Here is a 26,758-nt window from a genome sequence, read left to right as displayed (position 1 = left end):
GAAATTTGGTTTAACAGTCATCTCTGGAGACATCTGTGTTCTCGCTTGGGTATGGATTAAAAGTAAATTAGGTTTTTATACTAGGGCAGAACTGCTATCCAGAAGTATGTATTAATAGATGTCTAAATGGCTGCCACTCACCATATTGTCCCTAAATCCTGTAGAGAAGCATTGGAAAAGATCATGGGGAATGTGTACCCCCTTCTGGGTATACAGAGCCCTGTATTCATTTCCTATTGCTGCGGTAATAAATTACCACACACTTGGCATCTCAAAACAACATGAATTTATTTCCTCACAATTATGGAAGCTAGAACTGTGAAATCAAGGCATTGGCAGAGTCCTGCTTCCACTGGAAGCTCCAGAAAAGGATCCTTCTTTGCCTCTTTCAGCTTCTGTGCCTCCCGGTGTCCCAGGCTTGTGGCTGCTTCATTCCAGTCTCTGTCACCACATCACCATCTCCTCTATGTTTTCTCTTCCTCTGTCTCTTAAAAAGACACTTGTCATTGGATTTGGGGTAAATCAGATAATCCAGGATGATCTCATTTCAAGATCTTTAACTTAATTTTATCATCAAAGACAAGACTGTTTTTCTAAGTTCACACTCTCAGGTACTAGGAGTTAGGATGTGGGCATATCTTTGGGAGGGACAATCCTACACGTAGGCCCCTCCCACTTCTTATGATGAAATTCCTTATCTACTTAGAGATTGAAATATTGGGCAAAGTACAGGCAGGGAGAAACAGAATTGGCAACCTTCACCACTACCATTATTTATTCCTATGTTCAAAGTTCAAAATACAATTGTTAAGTGCTTTATATGCTAAAGACCTGCTGAATCTTTTCACAGTCACTAGTATGATGAATCTACAAAAACAAATCAGTGAAGGTCATCTTAGGTTGCTTTAACAGATAGGTGGTATTCTGGCTAAGGAAGTGATTCCTCCACTCAACCCTGAGCCCATGATTGGAGATATTTCAAACAGAAGCTGGTAGGTCATCCCCCGGCATGTCATAAAGAGGATTCTTGCTCTTGGTGAGAATCTAAGATTATCACCCAACTCAAATCCCTGTGACTTCTTAATAATTTTAGGATCTCAGACATGTAGGAACACCAGACACCAGTGGGTGGATTCCTTTTCCTTGAAGAATTTGCTCAGTTTCTTCCTTCTGCCTGGATTTCTTCCAACTTTCCCAAATTTCGTTTATCTTTCATGACCCTCCCTGAGGACAATCTGTTCCAAGAACTTTCCTTGACTGTTCTGAGCCATGCCACACTGCTTTCTCACTCCTTTTCCTCCACACTTGTCCCTGGCTCCTATTTTGGAGGACCGTACTTATTGTGTGTTTTCTTACATTGTTTTGTTTGTTTTTTCCTATATGAAAGCTCCATTTTCCTAATTAGAAAAACTCATTGAGGATGAAATTGAATTGCCTATGGGAACTCCCACAGAAATGCAGACAAGAGAAGGCAATGGTACCCCACTCTAGTACTCTTGCCTGGAAATCCCATGGAGGGAGGAGCCTGGTAGGCTGCAGTCCATGGGGTCGCTAGAAGTCAGACACGACTGAGCGACTTCACTTTCACTTTTCACTTTCATGCATTGGAGAAGGAAATGGCAACCCACTCCAGTGTTCTTGCCTGGAGAATCCCAGGGACGGGGGAGCCTGGTGGGCTGCCGTCTATGGGGTCGCACAGAGTTGGTCACAACTGAAGCGACTTAGCAGCAGCAGCAGCAATAGTCAGGCACGTAAAAGGTAAATACCTATAGAATTGAAACAGTAGAGATATGCTGAGCACTTAAATGCCTTCCTCTACCTTGTCCTTTCTTCCTTAAACCTTGGTTATAGGTTAAAAAAAAAAAAAAAGCATTTCCTAAGTATGTTTAGGCTACCCACTCCAGTATTCTTGGGCTTCCATGGTGGCTCAGATGGTTAAGAATCCACCTGCAAGGCAGGAGACCTGGGTTCAATCCCTAGGTTGGGGAAATCCCCTGGAGGACGGCATGGCAACCCACTCCAGTGTTCTTGCCTAGAGAATCCCCAGGGACAGAGGAGCCTGGTGGGCTGTGGTCCATGGGGTCACAAAGGGTCAGACATGACTGAGTGACTAAGCACGGCACAGCACAAGTGTGTTTTTCAGTCTTGAGTGTAAAAAGGCCAGTCTGCTTCTTTACCATACTTCTCATCTGACATCAGCCCTGCCCAGGACCCTGTGGCAACTGACTGTAAGAGCCATGAGCCATTGGTCAATGCAGAATATTCTGCTTTCATTTTGTTGTTGGCAGGGGGTTAATTCCATCTCAATATGTTGGTAGACCAGGAAGCAGAAGGACATCTTTTATGGGCCAGAGTTCTTACAAACAAACCCAAGTTTGAAAGGTGTGCCCTGACACCCCAGGGGAAAGGCTGTAAAGTCTTCTGACAAGAGAGACAAAGCTCCTTTCCAAAAGGAGCTTGTGCAAGTCCATCACTGACTTCTAAAACTTCAATTTCTTCTCATTTAACACTCCCCTTGTTTTTCCCATTTTCTGAACATCTATCTTCTTAGTTATTGACTCCAGATATATCACATGTTCTCCTTTTAGTTCAATTTTCCTTGAATTTCCTGACTATATTTCAACCTCTTTAAAGATCATTTGTATTTTTTTTTCTGTATTTTATAGTGTTGGCAACACTATACAGACAGGTGTCATTCACAGACTGCATTAATGAATTACTCTCTCTAGAGACTGGTGATTTAGATATTAAGTAGGAGCAGAGCTAACCCTGACCTTTGTAGCCCATACACACCTGCCCTCCCTCTGTCCTCTTTCCCCTGCAAGGCACATGGCACCCTCGTCTCCCCACCTCCACTTCCAACCCAGGCTCTTAGTTTGAAGATAGCTTTTATCCTGTGCATGACTATTTTTATTCAGATCACTAAAGTACCTGGAAATGGAAGTGTGAGTCAGTCATGTCCAGTTCTTTGCAATCCCATTTACTGTAGCCTGCCAGGCTTCTCTGTACATGGAATTATCCAAGCAAGAATATTGGGGTGGGTTGCCATGCCCTTCTCCATGGCATCTTTCTGACTCAGGGATTGAACCCAGGTCTCCTGCTTTACAGGCAGATTTTTTACCATCTGGGTCACCAGTGTGCTAAGTTGCTTCAGTCATGTTTCTGAGCCAACAGGGAAGCCCATTAAAGCCCCTAATTTCACCCCACTACAAATGTAAGTTAAGGTATAGCCCCCAGAGCATTTGTCTAGCCTCTTATATATCTTAATTCAAAGTTGGTATTTATAAAAAAAAAATGATGGCACTTTGATACCTGCAAGTCTCATACAACTTATCCATAATTTAACATGTAACTGTAAATTTACACTGTTTAATAGAGAAAGAATGAAGCAGGGCAAAGGCTAATAGAGTTTTGCCAAGAGAACGCACTGGTCATACCAAATACCCTCTTCCAACAACACAAGAGAAGACTCTACACATGGACATCACCAGATGGTCAATAATGAAATCAGATTGATTATATTCTTTGCAGCCAAAGATGGAGAAGCTCTATATAGTCAGCAAAAACAAGACCGGGAGCTGACTGTGGCTCAGATCATGAACTCCTTATTGCCAAATACAGAGTTAAATTGAAGAAAGTAGGGAAAACCACTAGACCATTCAGGTATGACCTAAATCAAATCCCTTATGATTATACAGTGGAAGTGACAAACAGATTCAAAGGATTAGATCTGATAGACAGAGTGCCTGAAGAACTATGGACGGAAGTTTGTGACATTGTACAGGAGGCAGGTGTCAAGACCATCTGTAAGAAAAAGAAATGCAAAAAGGCAAAATGGTTGTCTTAGGAAGCCTTACAAAATAGCTGTGAAAAGAAGAGATGCAAAAGGCAAAGGAGGAAAGGAAAGATATATCCATTTGAATGCAGAGTTCCAAAGAATAGCAAGAAGAGATAAGAAAGCCTTCCTCAGTGATCAATGCAAAGAAATAGAGGAAAACAATAGAATGGGAAAGACTAGAGATCTCTTCAAGAAAATTAGAGATACCAAGGGAATATTTCATGCAAAGATGGGCTCGATAAAGGACAGAAATGGTATGGACCTAACTAACTCTCTTAATACCTAGAAGATATCAAGAAGAGATGGCAAGAATACACAGAAAAACTAGTCAAAGAAGATCTTCATGACCCAAATAATCAAGATAGTATAATCACTCACCTAGAGCCAGACATCCTGGAATGCAAAGTCAAGTGGGCCTTAGAAAGCATCACTACAGGCAAGAGTGCTGGAGTGGATTGCCATTTCCTTCTCCAGGGGATCTTCCTGACCCAGGAATCGAACTGAGGTCCCCCACATGGCAGGGAGACGCTTTACCATCTGAGCCACCAGGGAAGCCCAGTAGAATTCCAGTTGAGCTATTTCAAATCCTAAAATATGATGCTGTGAAAGGGCTACACTCAATATGCTGGCAAATTTGGAAAACTCAGCAGTGGCCACAGGACTGGAAAAGGTCAGTTTTCATTCCAATCCCGAAGAAAGGCAATGCCAAAGACTGCTCAAACTACCGCATAATTGCACTCATCTCACACGCTAGTAAAGTAATGCTCAAAATTCTCCAAGCCAGGCTTCAATAGTACGTGAACTGTGAACTTCCATATGTTCATGCTGGATTTAGAAAAGGCAGAGGAACAAGAGATCAAATTACCAACATCTGTTGCATCATCAAAAAAACCAGAGAGTTCCAGGAAAATCGTCTACTTCTTCTTGACTGACTATGCCAAAGGCTTTAACTGTGTGGATCACAGCAAACGGTGGAAAATTTTGAAAGAGATGGGAATACCAGACCACCTGACCTGCCTTTTGAGAAATCTGTATGGAGGTCAGGAAGCAATAGTTAGAACTGGACATGGAACAACAGACTGGTTCCAAATAGGGAAAGGAGAACATCAAGGCTCTGTATTGTCACCCTGCTTATTTCATTTATATGCAGAGTACATCATGAGAAACGCTGGGCTGGGTGAAACACAAGCTGGAATCAAGATTGCCGGGAGAAATATCAATAACCTCAGATATGCAGATGACACCACCCTATGGCAGAAAGTGAAGAACTAAAGAGCCTCTTGATGAAAGTGAAAGAGGAGAGTGAAAAAGCTGGCTTAAAACTCAACATTCAGAAAACTAAGATCATAGCATCTGGTCCCATCACTTCATGGCAGATAGATGGGGAAACAATGGAAACAGCGACAGACTTTATTTTGGGGGGCTCCCAAGAATCACTGCAGATGGTGACTGCAGCCATGAAATTAAAAGACACTTGCTCCTTGGAAGAAAAGCTATGACCAACCTAGACAGCATATTAAAAAGCAGAGACATTACTTTGCCAACAAAGGTCCATCTAGCCAAAGCTATGGTTTTTCCAGTAGTCATGTATGGATGTTAGAGTTGGACTATAAAGAAAGCTGATTACCGAAGAATTGATGCTTTTGAACTGTGGTGTTGGAGAAGACTCTTGAGAGTCCCTTGGACTGCAAAGAGATCCAACCAGTCTATCCTAAAGGAAATCAGTTCTGAATATTCATTGGAAGGACTGATGCTGAAGCTGAAACTCCAATACTTTGGCCACCTGATGGCAAGAACTGACTCATTGGAAAAGACCCTGATGACGGGAAAGATTGAAGGCAGGAGGAGAAGCGGACAACAGAAGATGAGATGGTTGGATGGCAAAAGTGACTCAATAAACATGAGTTTGAGTAAACTCCTGGAGTTGGTGATGGACAGGGAGGTCTGGCATGCTGCAGTCCATGTGGTTGCAAAGAGTCAGACACGACTGAGCGACCGAACTGAACTGAATAGAGAAAGATAGAGTTTGCCCTGACCTTGGCAATTCCTTTCCCCCAATAATCTAATTTAGGTGTTGAAGCCAGAACCAGGGCAGTGGTTGGACTGATAATCATTGTAGAAAGGGAGACAAAGCCATTGGTGTTACAAGAATTTACTGGCATTGTTCTACCCACCCTTTTCCTCAGTGGCTGTATATCTAGTCTTCACAGTTTCAGTGTTCCTGACTGTGAGTGTGATCTGTACTGTCTCTGTACTGAGACATGGCCTCAGTGACCAGTTCGAAACCAGCCCTGCAGCCATTCTGCCCTGTGGAGCTTCATCCAAATTTTATAACATCATCAACAACAGGAAAACCTTAAGCTCAGTTTCATTTTTTTTTTTTAAGGCTAATTCATTTTTTAAAAAATTTTTAAAAGTTGAAGTGTAGTTGATTCACATATCATGTTAGTTTCAGGTATATAACACAGTGATTCAGTTTTATATATACATGTATATTCTTCCTCAGGTTCTTTTACCTTATAGGTTATTAAAAATATTCAATTTAGTTCCTTGTGCTATACAGTAGGTCCTTGTTGGTTATCTATTTTATATATAGTGGGGCATAGTGTTAATCCCAACCTCCTAATTTCTCTCTCCCCCAAGTAGGGCCAAGTCTCACATTATTTGTATAGCAACAGTTCATACAGTGTCCTTCCTTGAGAGAACTATTTCTATAACTTGAATGGGCTCTCTTATATACTCACAAAACAAAGCTCTTTCAGGATTCAGTTGTCTTGTGATTGTTTTGGGGACCTGGCCTTAGGTTACATTTTCTTCCTCTCATTTGAAGAAAGTTCTTCCTCCTGCCTCATGAACCCGTCAGCAGATTGCTCACCTGGTGCCTCTATCAAGCATGTATCAATACAATGATCAGTCAGATCAATTTAGACCTTGGTTAAATTTAGTGGTGCACCTGTGACAAGGTTGTAATTCTTTGCCTTTGCACCTGACTGGGAATCAGGGCAGGTGCAAGGAAAACACTGAGACCCACAGAGGTAGTTGGAAGCAGAGCTGAGTCCTAACCATGGCCTCAACACACAGCTCTACCTGAGTCTCTGAAATAACAACAGTCACAGGGCCATGAGTTGGTGAGGCAAATGCAGCACTTACCTTTGGGTGTAAATTTTAGGGGGGCCCCCAAAACCCTGGTAATCATGATAAGTACTGTTTTAATGCATTATTTTAAAAAAGCAAAACTAATGCAAAAACCCATGATGAACAAATGATTAACATTTAAATAAATACAAGGATCAGTAGCTCAAATTATCTAAAGATTATTTAAGGGTATCACTTAGTCAAAAAAGATTGTCAAACAGCAGTTTCCTCAGCTGAAAATCAGACAAAAGAATAGGTAGATTTTTGAAAATAGTATTGCTGGGCTTGCTTCCTTTAAAGCCAGGAAAGTGAAACTATGGGGGAAAATTTTTTGTTTTTATTATAAATAAAATATTTAAACTTAAAATAATGTTGTACATTTAATATGTGTTTTTCATGTTTCCCATGTCTTTTCAATTATTTTAATGATCTAGGGGAAATTAACCATTAAAAAATACACATGTGTATCAGGACTCATATCTCCTTTGGCCTTAGGCTGCAACATAGGGACTTCCTCGATGGCTCAGTGGTAAAGAATTCACTTGCAATGCAGGAGACACAAGAGACATGGGTTTGATCTCTGGGTGGGGAAGATCCCTTGGAGGTGGAAACAGCAATCCACTCCAGTATTCCTGCCTGGAAAAATACCCCATGGATAAAGGAGCCTGGCGGGCTACAGACCATGGGGTTGCAAGAGACGAACGTGACTGAGTGACTAAGCACACACTACATATTGCAATGTGGAGCACGCAGCACTCGTGGGATAAGTGTATCTGTTATTTAGGAATGTCTTCAGTGGATTTTTTCCTGTGTTTGTCATAGGCTAAGTAGGAATTTTCTATAAGCAATGCTTTCTGGCAGATAAATGGAGAAGCCTAATGTTCCAAGGTGACTGGCTAGTAAGCCTCCTTAGGTACACTTTCCTTCTCAAGCACTTGTGCATCTTCTTCTTCTTTTTTAAAGCAGCTGGACAGGAAGAGGTACAAAGCATTTGGAGTTGCAGAATTTCTAGTTTATTCCATCACCTGCCCCTTCATCAGCTGCCCTTGGCCCTATTTCCCTTTTTTCATTAATAGTGAATTTCAGTGAAAGCTCATCAATGTTTATCCTGACGGGAAAAATTATCTCAGATTTACCATTTTTTAAAGCGGTTTCCATTTCCCTTGTGTTATATATGTCAGGATATTGTAAAATACCAAGAGTTGTCAAAATAAAGGAATGCTTACAAACAAATGGGAGAGCCCCAAATTCCCCAAATACCATTCATTCTTCAGATCAGATTATATGCTGAGAATTCCAATACTGGAACTGTTTGGCCATTAAGGACTTTATTTTGTTTATAGAAATCTAGCTAATGCCAGTAAATATCATTGCATTTTCTAAACTGCTCCAAGCCCTTGCTTTTGCCTTTTAAAGCATCTACTTCTCTACTTCATTATCCTTAATTTTTTTTTCACTTCTGTGGCCAAGAATTACTAATAGCTTCCTTCAGGGCTCAGTGTAATGTCCCCTGCTCAGCCCTGGCAGGACTGCAGTAACAGCCAAGGTGTGTATTGCCACCAAGAAAGCAGATGCAGTCTTTGGATATGGGAGCAGTTGGTTACTCTCATTTCACTCTGTCTTGGAGGCTGTCCATATATTGCAGAAAGTACACTGATAAGTTTAGAGCTTGCAGAAGAGTGTGGTCAGGCTCTTGGAGTCTGGAAACCTGAAGGAATATCAGACACACCTAAGGCTGCTGAACCTATGGGAAAATTTGGGGGCTGTCTTCAAATAATTGAAATGGATTTAAGGAATTAGACATGTTCTAAATGGCACCCATGAAGGGGTTAGGTGAGTTCCAGAGAAAAAAAATTTTGGTCAATATGTAAACTTTCCCTCCTTAGTAGGTTGTTATTATTTAGTTGCTCGGTTGTGTCTGACTCTTTTGTGATCCCATGGACTGTAGCTCACCAGGCTCCTCTGTCCTCAGGATTTCCCAGGCAAGAATACTGGAACAAGTTGCCGTTTCCTTTTCCAGGGTATCTTCCTGATCTAGGGATTGAACCTGTGTCTCCTGCATTGGCAGGCAGATTCTGTACCACTGAGCCACAAGGGACGCCCACATCCCTGCTGCTGCTGCTAAGTCGATTCAGTTGTGTCCGACTCTGTGCGACCCCATAGACGGAAGCCCACCAGGCTCCCCCGTCCCTGGGATTCTCCAGGCAAGAACACTGGAGTGGGTTGCCATTTCCTTCTCCAATGCATGAAAGTGAACAGTGAAAGTGAAGTCACTCAGTCGTGTCCGACTCCCAGAGACCCCATGGACTGCAGTCCACCAGGCTCCTCCATCCATGGGATTTTCCAGGCAAGAGTACTGGAGTGGGGTGCCATTGCTTTCTCCGATCTATCCTTTAACTGGAATTCTTAATCTTTTGACTACATCTACCCACTCTAACTCTCCCCCGACTCTGGTAACTACAAATATGATCTGTTTTTTTCCAAGTTTGTTTGTTGAAGTATAACACCATGCTAGTTCCTGGTACACGTAGTGACTCAATATTTCTATGCATTACAAAATGAGCACCACAATAATCTGGTTACAATATGTTACCACATGAAGATATTATATCATTACTGAGTATATGATTTCATAAACTATGAAGCTCCTTCATTTTGCAGCTGGAAGTCTGTACCTCTTAATCGCCCTCCTGAAGGCTGCTCTTAAGGCTACTAAGTTTCCAGGCTATTGAATTTTCCAGAGCAGGTGACAGTGTGCATATGACCTCTGATGAGCCTCTTGGTTGCAGATGGTGCTGACTCACATTTGCTCTGAAACGTATCTTTGTTATCAACCACAGATGTTTAGAATTTCAAAGTTAGGTAGAAGAACTTCTGGACAGATTGCAGGCATGATGAAGTAGTGGGAAAGGAAGCAGGGATTAAGGACAAACAGAGATGGACATTGTCATTTTTCCGGGCACTTCCTGGCATGATATTGGTGGACTACATGTCTCTGCAAACGTCCCGTCAGGCTTCTGTTGTCCCCAAACCAGAGAAAAGGAGGAAGGATGGTTCCTAAGTCACAAGAGTGTTGTATCAAGGCAGAGTAAGATACCCACCCCACCCCTACACATACTCAGGGAAGGGATCTACTTCCTGCTTTTTCTCCCTCCAAACTGCAAAAAAGCCATCTTGCATATCCCTTTCTCTTTACCCCAGCTAGGACCAGATTGCTGACAGCTGACATACAGACTAACGTGTATGGACAGACCCTCTTGCTCCCTCTTAGGGGACAAAATTTACCTTTTAAGCCTTAATGACTTTCTATAATTTCTTCTCAGTTCATCAGCAAGGCACATATATGTCCAAAAACATGACACATCATACATATTTATAAGATGTAAACTGGAAATAAACATCAAGTAAATTATATTAATCATACTTTTTAAAGTCTACCTAGTTCTTTTCTTGGAACCCAAACTGCTTTTTTAGCCAATTCTCTCATAATCTGTGTCTATTCATATAGGCTTTATTTAGTCTAAAGCAAAGTTGAAAAATATATACAGCAGTGTTTACATTAATATTATATGAAGAATCTGGTTTACTCACCAGAGTTAAGTGCCATGGAATTCAAATTGCTCTCAGATAAAAAAAGAATGAAAAGAAAAACAAATTGGTGTTGGAGCTAAATCTGCCATTTTTGCTTACTCCAATCCACTTATCCTGTCTTAGGCATTTTAGCACTCAGTAAAGTGGAAGAATCTTTTTATTCAGAGATCTTGGAAAACTCCATCTGCAATGGGGCCTACAGGGATTTTTAACCTTATAATTTCCTGGGGCTCTTATATTTGGTTCAATTCCTGGGTGGGGAAGATCTGCTGGAGAAGGAATAGTCTACCCGCTCCAGTATTCTTGGGCTTCCCTTATGGCTCAGATGGTAAAGAATCTGCCTACAGTGAGGGAGACCGGGGTTCAATTCCTGCGTTGGGAAGATCCCCTGGAGTAGGGAAAGGCTACCCACTCCAGTACTCTGGCCTAGAGAATTCCATGGACTGTATAGTCCATGGGATCTCAAAGAGTCCGACATGACTGAGTGACTTTCACTTTCCTTTTTACTTTTTTTGGATTCTGACTGGTCCTAGTCAAGATAGATGCTGGGAGAAAAGTAGCAATGTTGTGAAGAGCAGTAAGGAGTTATGAGCCCCTGCTGGTTTGTTCTTTTTTGGTGTAACTGGCAAGTTACTTACCTTCTACACCCAGTTTCCTCATCTGTTAAATTACAAACAAAATCCCTGGGGATTTGTAAGGATGAAATAACATAACTATATATATATAGGCCCCAGAAAAAAAAAAAAATTCCCCAAAGCCAACCACCCTAAAATACCCCAAGAAAACACCTCTGTTATATTAGCATGGAACCATAGGACTCTGTTTCTGAAAGGGATTTCATAGTATCTAGTCCGGAGGATTTTTTTTGGTTTTTGTTTTCCTTAAGCCATGGTCCTTTGAAAAGAATCTTATGAGGAACCTCATGCTTGAGATGAAAGTGGAGCTGGGTCTGGATGGAGTGGAAAATTGGACACAGCCTACCATCCCCCTTCCCTTCCCTGGAAGAGCCTGAGGCATCTGACACACCTTCCAGAGCACAGTGAGAAAACCAAACATCTGGTCCAATTCCACCTTTTCACCAACGAGGAAGCGGCCCAGAAATGTGACATTGTTGTTACAGCAGTCGGAGCAGAGCTACCACCTACATTCCTATCACCCTTCCGTTCAGCACAATGAGAAAGAATACGTGGGAGGATTTGACCCAACTCTAAGTGCTAAAGACATAGGGTTTTAGTTCAAAATATGTGAACTTTTTTTCCTGTAGCAGATGATAATCTTTTGGGTGGCCCATTTCCATTTTCATGTTTATTTTTGAACTGTTTTTCATGCTACTGAAAGCATTTCCTGTGTGGTTCCAATATCTTCTCTGAGCCTTGAGGACAAATAGCAGCTGTGTAGGTTTCTATGAACTTTGACTATAAACAGCTTCACCCCCTCCTGTATCCTCTACTTTTGCCTCCTGTGATCTCTTCTGATGCTAAATAAAAGTCTGTGATTTCTACATGCTTTCACATTTGGGGCACTTTACTTCTACTTCTTGACCAGAGTATTCTTCAAGGCTTGTTAACACAGTGCAGAAATGTAAGCTGACTCAGTACAAGTTTGAAGTCAATGTATTTTCTTTTTGAGATAAGGCTATGTTTATACAAACAACCTCAAACTTTACTTGGAAAAGAAAAAAACTGTAAAGCAGTTTATGACTTCTGTGCTGTTTCAAAACATGGCCAGTTTCCTGTTAGGTGATTCATCTGTCTTTACGTTTCTGCGGAAAACTTAAAGTCATTTTAGTTACTTTCGGAAAAGAAGAAAGTTGAGTTGAGGGCTGGGATACTACAGGATTCTTCGTTGTCATGAGTGTTGACCCTGAGTCCCCTAATGCTGACCTCTGTCTGCACTGCTTACCTAGGTTTCTCATTGCTTGGTCACGTCCACATCCCCTGGGAAGGTCTGGGGACTCCAAGAGGGTAGGCATGTCCTTTAAAGCTCTCTTGAAGGTCTCCCGCACAGCCGATTTGCTACCTTGCTCAAGATTGGTGCTCACAAAATGCTTACTGAAATCAGATGTTTTTGATTATCATTGTCACTAATCTCACACTACTGTAGCTCATTAATAAAAAATATTGAAGGCAAAGAAAAAAATGTTTATTGACTGATCAGGAGACTTTCCTAGATGTTGATCAGGCATTGTTGAAATCTCTACTTTAAACTCCTATACCAAAGGAAGATTAGCTTCCCTGGTGGCTCAGATGGTATAGAATCTGCTTGCAATGTGGGTGACCCAGGTTCACAATCTCTGGGTTGGAAAGATCTCCCAGAGAAGGAAATGGCAACCCAATCCAATATTCTTGCCTGAAGAATTCCATGGACAGAGGAACCTGGCATGCTACAGTCCATAAGGTTGCAAAGAGTCAGACACAATTGAGCGACTCTCACTTTTCACCAAAGGAAAATACATAGTGTGATAATATTCTACTAGTTTGAAAATATATATATATATAATTGAATGAAAGAGAACTATGAGAACAAAGCAAAAAGACCCCTGAGAGGCACTATAGCCTTCAATTTCCAGGTCAAATGAGCTCGGCTGGAGACAGAATGACTTTAGTAACACATATATGTAAGAATAGTTAATACTTACTGGGGACTTACTGTATTTCAGGCATAATTCTGAAGTGTTTTATGCCTCATATGTCATTTACTTCTCACAACAACCCTCTGAAACAGGCCATTACAGTACTATCTCCACTTTACAGACATGGAAGTGAAAGTGAAGTCGCTCAGTCATGTCCGACTCTTTGCGACCCTGTGGACTGTAGCCTACCAGGCTCCTCCGTCCATGGGATTCTCCAGGCAAGAGTACTGGAGTGGGTTGCCATTTCCTTCTCCAGGGGATCTTCCTGACCCAGGGATCAAACCTGGGTCTCCTGCATTCCAGGCAGACACTTAAACCTCTGAGCCACTACAGACATGGAAACAGAGACTTAAATCATTGGTGCACAGTGATGGCAAGACTGTTACAGGCAGCGTGGCTCTGGAAACACCTTTACCACGAAATGACTGAATAAATGAAATGCACGCAGAAGAAAACAATGCTTTCATCATCATCATGCTTGTTTCTTAGATGATTTAGTTGAAGACTATGAGGTGTCCTTTATTTTCTGGGTTTTAGAGAAAGGTAGTGAAGAGAGATAAGAGAAAGCCATCAGAGCATTAACTTTTTCTTCTTGTCATGATCTGACACAGAATTTTATAAATCACTGATCTGTTTTGTTAGGGCCTGTTTCTGGGCATTCTCAGATTTCACTCAGATAATTTTCTCTGCACTAATATGAGGAAATTAAAGGTAAGTATTATTCCTGCTAAGATAGGTAGTTAAACTGAGGCAATAAAGAAGCCAGGCTTCAGGTCTCATTAGTCAGTCACCAAGTGGTCACTCGGCCCAGGCCTTCCTAGTCACAGCTCAGTTCTGTCCACTGGAAGCACCGCCTAATGTCCATAACCAAGATAGATGAGCAGTCTTGTTCTCTTTCAGGTTTGTGGATGGCTCCTAGAAGATCTTGATTTACTCTGGAGGAAATACTGTTTTCTTTTCCGGGGTTGGTTTCCTGTCATCCTGCTCCACCCACTCCCAGTTGACCATGAACCAGCCAGACCCCGCTGAGGACCCGGATCCCAGCCCTGAACCCCTGTGTGTGGTGTGTGGCCAAGCCCACTCCCCCGAGGAAAACCACTTCTACACCTACACGGAAGATGTGGACGATGACCTCATTTGCCACATCTGCCTGCAAGCTCTTCTGGACCCTCTGGACACTCCATGTGGCCACACCTACTGTACAGTCTGCCTCACCAACTTCCTGGTGGAGAAGGACTTCTGCCCCGTGGATCGAAAGCCTCTGGTTCTGCAGCATTGCAAGAAATCCAACATCCTGGTCAACAAGCTCCTAAACAAGCTGCTGGTGACCTGCCCGTTTACGGAGCACTGCACCGAGGTGCTGCAGCGCTGCGACCTTGAGCACCACTTTCAAACGAGGTAGGGAGGGGCTTCGCTTGTGGCTCAGCTGGTCAAGAATCCGCCTGCAGTGCGGGAGACCTGGGTTCGATCCCTGGTTTTGGAAGAGCCCCTGAAAAAGGGAAAGGCTACCCACTCTAGTATTCTGGCCTGGAGAATTCCATGGACTGTATAGTCCATGGGGTTGCGAAGAGTCGGACGCGACTTTCACTTTCACTTTCTAGGGAGGGGCTGCCCCTCGGCCAATCCTGAGAAGCCCCGCCCTCACGGCCGCTGCTGCAAGGGCCGGGTGTTCCAAGGTCCCGGTGCTCCTGGAAATGCCTGTTTCTTTACTTTCTGCTTTGCAGCCAGTGAAAGGATTCATTCAAAATAAGAAACGGTTGAGGTATTCTGGCTGTGGTTCAGTGTGAGGAAACAGCACGTGGTAGAGTTGTGGGGTGTGATTGTGTGTATGTGTGGGTGTGTGTTTATACGGTTGGAAGGTTTTCTGGTAAAATATAAATAATATAAAATTTGCCATTTTAAGCATTTTTAAGTGTGTGGCTCAGTGACATTAAGTTTACACTGATGTAACAATCATCACCAATAACCATTTCCAGAATTTTTTTCATCTTCCAGAACTAAAACTTCACATCCATTTAAAAAATTAAAATAAACCCCCCTCATTTCTTCCTCTCCAGCCACTGGCACCCACCATTCTGCTTTCTGTCTCCATGAATTTGACTGCTCTAGAAACCTCATATAAGAAGCACTGTTCAGTATTTGTTCTTTTGTGACTGGTTTATTTCATTTGGGTGCATCTGAAATGTGAAAGATAGTGGAGAATCTAATGAGCAGCTTTCTCATCTCATTTTGTGAGGCCTCAGGTTCCCAAAAAGATATCCTGGAGGACATTGCTTGCCTTTTTATGTAAGAAAAAAAAAATCTCTCCCAATTTGGCCCATGCTTTGCTCTGTACAGGAAATACCAAAGCCCAACTATCCTTTGAGAAGACACGAGGTATTTTCAACTAAATTTCTAAGAGGAGAGATTTACAAAACTTTTGTCCTTCTAGTGATTTGTTCTGCAAGTTTTTCAGCACAGGTGTGCACACTGGGGTGTGACTGCTCCTGCTGGTGGTCAACACCAGCCGCTCCACCATCTACCTCTTACTTCGCCCACTCACATTGTGTGTTCCTGAGCGTACTTCTTGTGGACAGCCTCAGGGGGCGGCCCTGGGTCTCAGGCCCAGGAGTTCCTCTCTTAGAGCATCTAAGGTGCTTAGTAAGACATGAACAGTAATACCAGCGTTGTTTTGTAAGAGGAAATTTGGAAACTGGTGTTTATCTTGGTTCCTGTCGTAACATGGGCTAGAGGCAGGTGCGGGTGTTTTTTTTTTTTTTTTCTAAAGGTCACATTCCTTAAGCCCTGAGTCTGAGTCTTTGTCTTTGGGGACATGCAGAATCTCTAACATGGAAGTTTGCATCCAAAGCACCCGCCTGGGTGTAATGCTTCACACGTGTTTTCCATAGTAATTATGTCGGTGAACACACTTTCCCTGCCTGGATGTTGAACCAGGTGCATCTATGTCAGATTCGTGAGTTGCCTCTGACCCTCTGTGATCTCAGGTGTGTAAGCTAGGATGTGCCTCTTGTCTGGTTGCCCAGAAGGAAGCATGGCCAGAGGAGAAGGGGCAAGGGAGTCTGTGTGTGACCTTTGCTGCAAGTTTTGCCTGGGTAGGGGAGGCGCTGCCTGCAGGGATGTGGGTCTGGGGTCAGAGAGGAGGTGGATGCAGACACATGCTGACACAGGGCCAGGGCCAAGACTGCAGCCACACCAGACAGAAGAGGTGAAGAGCAAGAGGAGAAAAGGCCCTGGGAGACCTCCCTGCCCCATTCACATGTTGCCTACTTTTGCCGTTTGTATAATACATTTGTGTTTGGGAGCTGTATTCAATTCCTGCTGCTGCTGTAACAAATGATCGCAAACTTAGTGGCTTAAAACAATGCCAAGTGTGTTACCTTCCAGTTCCGAGTATTCGAAGTCCAACACAGGTCTCACTGACGTCAAGGTGTTTGGAGACTGGTTCCCTTTGGCTCTGGGGAGAGTCTCTTTCCTTGTGGCCTCCAGCTTCCAGAGGCCCCTGTATTCCTTGGCTTGTGGCCTCTTTCTCCATCTTCAAAGCCAGCAGCCTAGAATCTCTCTCTCTTCTCTCCTTCCTCTCTTCCCCTTCTCTCTCTCTGTCTCTCTCCTTTCCTTCCATCACCACATGTCTTTCTATGACTCTGATCCTCCTGACTTCCTTATGCAAGGATGCCTGTGATGACACGGGATCCACTCAGTGAATCCACCTGCATAGTTCAGGTTCCTTTCCTCATCTCAGGATTATTTAGTCGCATCTGTAAGTCCCCTTTGCCATGTGAGGTGACACATTCACAAATTCTGAGGATGAGGAGGCAGACTGCTTTGGGGAGGGGCATGGTCAGTATTCTGCCCACTACTGGAGTTTTGCAGGAGATGGGTAGAGAGGACAGAGACAAGGAGAGAAATAGCACTCTGAAGAGAGAGAGTGAAAACACGGCAGCCCTTCCTCCTCCCCTCATCAAGCACTGACTTGGGGCCGAGAATATCCCTAAGAATTGGGATAAGATAGCACATGGAGCTGAGAGCAAGGCTGGAAAGAAGTGCTTCCGGGGGAGGTCTTCCGGGAGACTGGTGGGGTGGGGCGGGGAGGGAGGTGGTTTCTGGGGTCTAGAGAGAGAGATGACTCAGGTGCACCTCAGCTGCCCACACTGGCTGCATGACCCCACACCTCCAGGAAGCCCGGGAGAAAGGTCTGCGGAACCCTCAGCGCATACCGAGATGTGCAGAGCTAATTGAATTCACATGTCTGAGCTGGGCCCTCAGAGTCTTTCACCCTCCCCTTCAGCAGCCCTCGGTGAAGAGGGAACTCTCAGGGCAAGGTGTTGGGCCTCCACACTTGCTGTGACTCCACACTTCAGCTTCCTAAGTAGGTTAAAACCAACATTTCCAAAAATACGTTGAATTTGTTAGTCATCAAATGCTTAATATATACTTCCTTGCCTCCTGCTCCCTGAGCATTTTACTGGCCAGGATTCAGAAACCGGAGCTAATCTAGAACTTGACTCCAGAGCCCTCTTGGGCCCGGGGCCTGTGACCAACCAGTTCAGTAGACTACCTCTTCCTCCTCTTAGAAGAGAGGTTAAGATTAAGGCACTATTACTGCTGAGTCTCTTAAAGTAGGAAAACTCACACGTTACCAGGAAGCTGGTGTTTTCCTTGCATTCCGATACGAGGCCTCCAGGTCGGTGGCTGCTTGTATGGAAGTCTTGTCATATGTTTGTACTAGAAGACAAATTTATATTTATAAATTTTGCATTCTTCATTTCAGTATTTAAAATGTAAAGAGTTAAAAATATTTTATTTGACTGATGGTACTTTGATGAATATAAAGTAGTCAGGCTGAGAATTGACCTAAAATGGAGAACTTCACTGTAATTCTGGTTGATAACTACGGGGAGACTGACGTGGATCCACATGTCCTTCCAGGGGGTCCTAGAGAGCTAGCAACCCTGGGCTTCACGGGAAGCTCCCTATAGGCGGTTTGTCCGCCCGTGCAATGGGAATTTATTTCAGTTGACTCCTTGAATACTAAGCTCTTGCAGAAATAAATCACATTTAGAATGTTTCCATTGTCCCTTTAGTAAATAACCTGTGTTCAAGAACTATTTCTGCAGGGTCTCTGTTCACGGCCTGTCTGGAGGATCATGCATGCTATGGTTATCAGGGATGCTGCCTGTTTTTCTGCAGAATTTATGTCATTTGTAAACATTGTCTTACTACTTCAGACCTTGGGTTGAATATAAATCCTAAAGTAAAGCATGTATGGGCAACTGTGGGTGTGCATGACTGGCTGGACCAGCAATGACTTGGGTGACTATTTTTAACTTCAGATTGAAGAGTTCTTCTATGGGAGTAAATCTAAGCATGTGAGCTGATGTTTGGAATCTTCTGGATAATTCTGTTGTCCTCTGCTCTTAGATGATTGCAGACTCCCATCATATGGGTCTACTATAAAGAATTCCCACGAGAGTGATGGGCTGTTGAGTGCAATGGCAGACTTCCCTACCAAGGGATATTGGCAGTGGGCGCAGTTGGGGCACAGCAGAGGGTCAATTCAGTGCACCTCTCTTGACCCAGACTGGCGGTGAGAGGGTGTGTGGAAGTGAAGCTTTTACTTCTTTGATCCTGAGTGGGCATTTTTTAAGTCTCAAGACTACTTCTTTATTTTGCAGTATCATTCTGTGCATATATAATATTTATCAACAATCCACAATAGGCCAGGCCCAGAATGAAAGAAAAATCTATATAAGCCACAATTTCTGCCTCTGAGAAAATGACCTCTGAAAGGTAAAAGAGAATTTGAAAACACACACATGTTGAGTTCATGGTATAAGCCACTTTGCCCTTGAGTTTCTCTCTCATGGACGGTAATAAAAACGTGAGACAGTAAAGCTGACCCCCTTCAGTATTTACTTAGCACAAATAAAGAGCTCATTGTTCAGTGTTTTGAAAACAGTCCTGAGTGAAAATGTGATGGTATTGGCACGCCTGACTGAAGACTCTCTAGGGTTATTTTCTTGATTAAGTTTAAACCCAATGTCCTGGACATTTCTTCCCCGAAGACCTACGCTGGAACCTCTCCTGACCTTTTCTTCTATCAGGGCCCTTCTCTGTTGTTGTTGTTCAGTTGCTCAGTCACGTCTGACACTTTGTGACCCCGTGGACTGCAGTGCACCAGGTTTCCCTGTCCTTCACCATCTCCTAGAGTTTGCTCACACTCATATCCATCAAGTTGGTGATGCCGCCCAACCATCTCGTCCTCTGTGGCCCTCTGCTCTTCCTGCCCTCAATCTTTCCCAGCCATCAGGGTCTTTTCCAATGAGTTGGCTTTTTGCATCAGGTGGCCAAAGTATTGGAGCTTTAGCCTTAGCATCAGTCATTCCAGTGAATATTCAGACTCTTCTCTGTACCATTTTCCATAAACACAGACTCAGCTAGCTGCCTACAGGGTGGGGAAGGTTTTACTGCCAGAGTAAAGGACCAGGGACTATTACCCTATGGAAAGGTAGTCAAGTAACAAGTCTCGTTGGTCATTGTAGCCTGGCTTAACATCTCCACTCTGACTGTACTTAATGCATTCTTCACATGACTTTCCAACCCTGAACCCCCTTTCTCCTGGCCCTGCCTAACTGAGAGCTGTTCTTTTAGTTCTCCTGGGCACAGAAGAGATGAGGCAATTTTCTGCCTTTGTTTTTGAGAGAACCATTGAGCATCCATCAGATTATGCTCCAAGCAATTCTTTAAAGAAATCACATTCTCCTAGACACCCATTCCAAGAAATATTCCTTACCTTGGTTCCTGGGCATTTATTATCCATCCATATACATGCTCAACCCCTGCCATCACTCTCATGAAGTTTGAAGTCTATTTTTGCTAATTTGCCTGTGATCAAGAAAGACTATTCCAAGAAATGGTCTCTTTAACCGAGTTGAATTCTCTTTCATTCAACAGATATTTATTGAGCATCTACTATGTTCTAGGCGCTGTGGTGAGAATACAGTAGAAAACAGGACCAATAGAGCTCCTGCCCTCAAGGAGTTCCCTGCTTAGTGACAAGGAAAAAATACAAGAAAACTGGAGGTGATTGATGATTGGTGATGTCTGAGCTGACATTTAAGGATAAAGAGGACTCAGAGCCTGGAGGCAAGGATTAGGGTTAAGACTGTACTGTTTACAGCAATCCATGACCATTTGAAAGTAGGATTTTATTCCCCAAAGATTATATTAGATAGGACTACATCTGAGGATGGGTAATAAAAAATTCAAGTTATATTGATCTAACTATGTAGAAGTTTCCTTTTTCTCATTTAGCACAAAGTTTGGGGCTAGGAAGCTCACAACTAGTATGATGTTGCCATCAAGAATCCAAGCTCCTTCTGCTTTTCAGTTAGCATTCATCCTCATAATCATTACCTCGTGGCCTCAAAATGGCTGCTCAAGCCCCAGCATCACATCCAATTTCCAGGCAAAAAGAACCAGGCCTCAAAGGCAAAATGCAGTGTACAAACTGAGACTCCCTCCTTTAAAGAGCTTTCTAGGCTGTGTCACCCAGTAATTTCTTCTTATACATTGTTGGCCATTGTCATATTACGTGGCTGCCTGCCTGTGGGAGAGGCAAAGTGCATCACCACCATAAACAAAACACAGGTGCTCTTAAAAAGAAGAAGATGAGATTAGATATTGAATAGGAAACCAGCTGTTTTTGTAAGAGTGACAGAAACAATAAAAAACAGTACCTTCATTTTAATATTGCATTCATATCCATTAAGGCATCTTATCCTTTTGAAATGCAAGAAGTGAAAGGTAGACATCTTTCTTTTTAATAGAGACTTGGAGAAGCAATCTGACCTACCCAAGATCATCAGAAATACAATCCAGCACACTCTGAAGCCCATAGTCTATGTTATATACGATGCTACTTATGAGTTATGCTCTATACAGTAGATCCTGGACATTCAAGATGAGCATGTCCCAGGACTCTGTGAAACTCTGTATTCAGGAAAAGACTGAGCAGGAGGAAAGAAGGGCCAGGATGAGACCAGCAGAGCCTCTTGGAAATGGATACTGATCTGCCAGCCAGGCTCATCCACAATTATTAGTGGCTATTAATAACATTTACAACAACAGCTAAACACTCATGCAGTCCTTTGTTCTTACAGGCATTATTTCATTCCACCTTCATAACAACACTGTGAGTTAAGCATACTATTGTTGTCTTTACAAAGGAGGATACGGAAGTTCAGAGAGATTAAGCAACATGTCCAGTATCGCACAGCTCATTTATGGCAGAGCTAGGGTTCAGACTCAAAGCCTGTTTGATGACAGCATCTCAATTCCAAACCTAACTTCCTTTTTTATGCTCTTCACAGACTCTGACTCTCTTGCATACCAGAGAAAGGGAGTGGAATTCAAATTAGGACCTCCAAAGAATTATAGATGCCATGCTTTATCAAGGTTGTGTATCTCAGATCTAAACTGTAGAAGTGAAATCTGTACATCCTCAGGGTCTACTGTAGTTAAAGTCTTTTAGCACTGTCAAAGATGAATGCAAATCTCTCATGCCAGTTTCCTGCTTTTGTGTATATGTGTGTGTGTGTGTGTGTTTAAGTCGCTTCAGTCATGTCCAACTCTTGTGACCCCATGGACTGTAGCCCGCCAGGCTCCTCTGTCCATGGGATTCTCCAGGCAAGAATACTGGAATGGCTCGCTGTTTCCTCATCCCGGGGATCTTTCCGACCCAGAGATTGAAGCCATGTCTCTTATGTCTCCTGCATTGGCAGACACATTCTTTACCACTAGCACCTGCAGTTGGTGTCATCCTGTAGATTTTCCCTAGTCTTCTTCCTGTGAAGTGGAGTTTGTTGTAATTGCCCGGTTGTGGTTAATGTAACTATCTTTTTGAGCCAGTTCTGTTAAGATTTGGGTCTTTAGTTACCAAAATGGATTTTCATCTTCTTAAATATGAACTGGAAGGAGAGGAATCTGAGGCTTCTATGGTTTTCAGAGCTTAGGCATGCAAAGAAGCCCTCTTGTTAAGACAGGTAGTATGGTCTGGAATCATAGACCTCAAAGGTGGAAGAGATGCTGTGGTCCAGCCTCCACAGAACCAAGGAAATAGGCATTATTAGCTCTGTTTCAAAAATGAGATGACTGAAGCTCAGAGCTTCAGTGAAATGCCCAGAATCCTGCAGCTAGTGTCAGAGCCTAATTCAATTACTCCAGGGAGCAGGAGGAATGGAATAACATTTCTTCTTGATCAGGAGTCTGTATAAACTGTTTTTAAAGAACTTCATGTCTGTCTATTGAGGCTTTTGATTAGTCTCAGAGAGAATGGCACAACCTATTCTGTCATAGGGACAGTTTTCAAAATGAACAGGAAAGACATCACTTCCCTTACCTCTGTCTGTGTGGTCAGGACATTGACAGGTAAATTACCTTAAGTACATATTCTAAATAGACATGGAGAGGTGGAGCTGGTTCCTATTAACATTCCTGTGCAACAATATCCAAAGACTCACTTTGAGCTCAGCTCTCTAGGCTCTGTTCCAAAGATGCTGATTTCAACCTGTGTCATCCTCCAGTCAAGCTGGAGGACAGCTTCTGAGTATCTGCTTATTCACACAGTGGGCTCTGCATGTGCCATGTTCATGCCCTCTTCCAACACAGATCAGCTTCCAGCCCGTCTGCTCCCAGCCAGTGATGTAAATGTACCAGCTGCTTCCTAAGAACCAGTCGGCAGGAGGGGGCAGGTCCCTTTCCCAGGCATCAGCCTGCCTGCTCTCAGCCTAACCCTCTCGCCAGCCTTGGTGGGGCCCTTCGTTCTCACATCTCCCCATCTGAGAATCAGAGCACCTCACCGTCCTCATATGAGCCTGTGGTTTATCAACGCAGCTCCAGCTAAGGGCTCTGAGTCTGATTCTCTATGATCTGCTGATTGTGGGAACATGGCAAAGGTTGTTTAAAGGGGCAGGCTGGGCTGGGCCCCTGCCACTGACAGACAGAAAGAAGGTGGCTGGTGGGGGGAGAAAAAGCTGCACCCTGATCGGAAAATGAAGGCGCTTCTGTTGCTGATCCTGCCTTGGCTCAGCCCTGCCAACTACGTTGACAATGTGGGCAATCTGCACTTCCTATACTCAGAACTGTGAGTCCCCTCTCACTGTGCCTGCCTGTGTCTGTGTGTTGGGGTGTCGGGGGTGGGACCGAGTCCGTCCTTGGGCCAGCATGTCGGTTTAGAGGAATAAATTCCACATCCACTAGATGCACTTGGACAAAACATCCTGCCAGTAGTCTGAAGTCGCGTGCTTAGCGGTCTGTGACTTAACAGAGAAACATCATCTTACTGATGCAGTGCTTTCCCAGCAAGGCATTTTTTCCCTGGCATCTGTGCCAACACTGCTTTCTTCCTTCCTTTCTTTTTTTTTTTTTTTTTGATACTCTGCTTTTTCTCAATAGCTGCTTCTTCACTTCCCTCCATAAATAGAACCAAAGGACCATTAAGAACAGAAGCTGCGTGTACAGACCTGAGGTCTCTATTGGACATTTCTAGTTATAAACAGATATCATCCTTTTTTGAGACAGTCGGTCTCTAATCCTGAAAACACCAAGAGTGTCAGTATGGGGGCAAGATAGCCCTATATGTAAAAAATCTACACCCTTTTTGTTTTTATTTTTGATAATTTTTATGCATCGGAAAGCAGAAAGAACCCTGCAGTGAATACCTAGATATAATCAGAAAGCAGAAAGAACCCTGCAGTGAATACCTAAATATACCTAGATATATCACCTAGATATAATGATTAACATTTTGCCAATTTTTCCTCATTGTTTTATTTTTTATGGAAGTGGTTTGGAGTAGATTCCTGTCATCATAACATTTTACCTCTAAATATTTCATTATGCATCTCAAAAAAAAAAAAAAAAGACATTTTCCTCCATGACCTATGTTCATTTTGTAAGAGGAAATGACTCACATCCCCAATCTTTACAGTGATATTTTTCAGGCTGTTACTGTTAATAAGCTTTGAAAAAGGATTGCAGACTGATGTGAACAGCTTCTAGCAATCAGATGAAAAGTGCTGCTGTGTATGTCTCAGTGTTGGGAGTATTTACAGAAATGTAGTTCTCTTTACTCACCAGACAGGTAAAAATAGCAAGAGTTGCTTCTTTATAAATTAGAGTCAGGGTGGGGGGTAATTGAAAAGAGGGACTCTAAATAGAGTCCAGACATCCCAGAATAGAAAAGCTTGACTGGTCAGATTTAAGTAGAGATGCTCACATGTTTAGATATAACCAGTGCCTCTGTTATAGTTAGGCAGACTGATCAATTTGCCCAGCGCAGTAGATGCTCAATAAATGCTCCAGAAGCAGAGAAGAGAATGAATGACCTGGGTCTAAGAAGGACATTCATTTTGAGGACTCTTCATTTCAGGATTTCCTGGTCCTTCTACCTTATTGGAATGTAAACCCAGTCCACCTTGGATAAGAAGGTTCATAGAGAAAGTATCTGGCTTAAGCCTGAATAGTGAGCATCTCTGGGGTAATAATGACATTGTGGAAGCTTTTCTAGAAAAACATATGATGGCAGGTTTAATTGGGATTACGGAAAAGCCCCTTCCTCTCTCATGATGGATGCTGAAGCTATCTCTCAAATCTAGTGCCAGCAAGTGTTCCTCCCAGCCCTTTCCACCTGCATCTCTCCACCCCGACCCTCCACCCCCATCTACTATCCTTGTTATTTGCTGTATTAATTTCTCAGAGCGGCTGCAACTAATTATGTACAAGACAGCACATATTTAATCTCTCACAGTTCTGGGGGCTAGGAGCTTGACATTAAGGTGGCAATAGGCACACTCTGTGAGGGCTGGGGGGGAGAATCCTTCCTCACCTCTCCCAGCTTCTGGGGGCTCCAGGCATTCCTTGGCTTGTGGCTGCATCACTTCAGTCTCTTCCTCCATCTTCACACAGCCTTCTACGGTTTGTGCTCTCCAGTTCTACATCTTCTTCCCCTCTTATAAGGATACATGTCACTGGATTTAGGACTCATCTGGATAATCCAGATGATCTTGAGAACCTTAGTCTAATTGCATCTGTAAGACTCTTTATCCAAATAGGGTCACATTCACAGGTTCTGGGTGGCATGTTTTTAGGGGCCACCATTCAACCCATGTCAAGTGCTAATGAGGAACCCTTCCATTGAGTTACTTTCCCTTTATAGCCTAATTAAAGGCAGGCTCTTACAGTTTTCTTTTCCACAAATGCGTGAATCAAAGGCAACTTTTCTGAGTGAATTCAAGTTAGCCACCCAATGTGAAGCAATCCAGGAGGCATGATATGAGGAAATTAGAAATACCACGTTCCTGTACTGATTTGATAGAACTTTCTTGGAAGCTCCCAGTTCTGTGCAGCTGTTACCTGATGCTGCTAGTGATAGTGAACTTGTCAGTGAATTAATGACATGTTTCAGGTACTGGGGCTTCCCTTGTGGCTAAGCTAGTAAAGAATCCACCTGCAATGTGGTTCAGGTACTGCGGCATGTACTGGAAGGAATATATGGGCAGTAAAAAATTACTCACAGCACCTACCCACAAGGAGTTGAGGATTTAATTGAGAAGATAAAATGTATATAGATAAGAAATATAAACAATGATCTAAGACATAAAGGGGTAAGTCTTTAGACAGTTGGTTAGGTAACCAGTTGAGAGGAGGAGGAGATTGTGTATTTCAGTGAAATTGATCAGGGAAAGCTTGGCAAGAAGATGGGGGCCAGAGCAGGAACTTTAATTAGGAAGGAATTAGGCAGAATCAGAGATGCACAGATAAATGTTTCAGGCAGAGTTTCAGAAAGGATAAGAGGTGGCTGTGGTTGTCAGCAAAGGTTAGAAAACAACTGAGAGCTGTGAGTGGCACTGCTGGGTGGATCTGCTCAGTATTCTCAGCTCTGGGGCCACAGGGTGGTGAGATGCTACTGTCGGCCGCTGGGATCTCAAAGGTGGAGTGCATTAACCAGGCTTTTTCTGACACCCTCGTCTAGGCTTTGGCGTCCAGGCCTTGGGTGAAGCTTGCCCTGTGTCCTGAGCTTCCAACCACAGAACTCCTTCTGGATTTTCCTTTCTCTCTGACACCAAGACTCCCTCAGCCTGAGTCCTCTTCCCTAGCATCCCAGCTGGAAAACTGGAGTTAATCCAGTAAGTGGATTCAAATTTAAGATGTGGTCCCCAGGGGTCTCAAACTCAAATGTCTAGAGGAACCAGGCAGGAGTTATCTAAACATGTGAATCATTCAGATCTAAGATTACAGGAAGGCCTGAGGCCTCCAATCAACTGCTGAGAAAGTAGGTGTACAAATATGTATGCATATATATATATATATAAACATATACGAAAAGAAATAGAAAGTGAAGTCGCTCAGTCATGTCTGACTCTTTGCAAACCCATGGACTATAGCCTACCACACTCCTCCATCCATGGGATTTTCCAGGCAAGAGTACTGGGTGGGTTGTCATTTCCTTCTCCAGGGGATCTTCCTAACCCAGGGATTAAACCCGGGTCTTCTGCATTGTAGGC

General features: G+C 43.2%; 1 protein-coding gene and 1 long non-coding RNA gene across 9 annotated transcripts in view; one reads left to right on the top strand and one right to left on the bottom strand.

Moving 5' to 3' along the window:
• Nucleotides 1-26,758, top strand: part of LNX1 (ligand of numb-protein X 1) — a 191,619-nt gene that overhangs the window by 65,606 nt on the left and 99,255 nt on the right. For 4 of the 5 annotated variants that reach the window (XM_061420169.1, XM_061420168.1, XM_061420165.1 and 1 more), the window contains one exon: nucleotides 14,097-14,594. In XM_061420169.1, the coding sequence (XP_061276153.1) occupies nucleotides 14,203-14,594 (392 nt within the window). In that variant the 5' untranslated portion in view covers nucleotides 14,097-14,202. Of the gene's footprint in view, nucleotides 1-14,096; nucleotides 14,595-22,462; nucleotides 23,338-26,758 lie in introns of those variants that run through there. The other variant, XM_061420170.1, reaches the window with a different exon arrangement.
• Nucleotides 264-26,758, bottom strand: part of LOC133249553 (uncharacterized) — a 33,734-nt gene continuing 7,239 nt past the window's right edge. Inside the window, exons 3-4 of one of the 4 annotated variants that reach the window (XR_009737012.1) lie at nucleotides 17,827-17,918; nucleotides 264-1,766 (exon numbers count right to left, since the gene is read on the bottom strand). This is a non-coding gene — a long non-coding RNA (uncharacterized LOC133249553). Of the gene's footprint in view, nucleotides 17,919-26,758 lie in introns of all 4 variants that reach the window. The other 3 variants (XR_009737013.1, XR_009737011.1, XR_009737010.1) reach the window with 3 other exon arrangements.

The sequence above is a fragment of the Bos javanicus genome, chromosome 6 (genome assembly GCF_032452875.1).
Source record: "Bos javanicus breed banteng chromosome 6, ARS-OSU_banteng_1.0, whole genome shotgun sequence".
Lineage (NCBI taxonomy): Eukaryota > Metazoa > Chordata > Mammalia > Artiodactyla > Bovidae > Bos > Bos javanicus.
The sequence above is the reverse complement of the archived record's forward strand: the minus strand, read 5'-3'. Positions and strand labels throughout refer to the sequence as shown.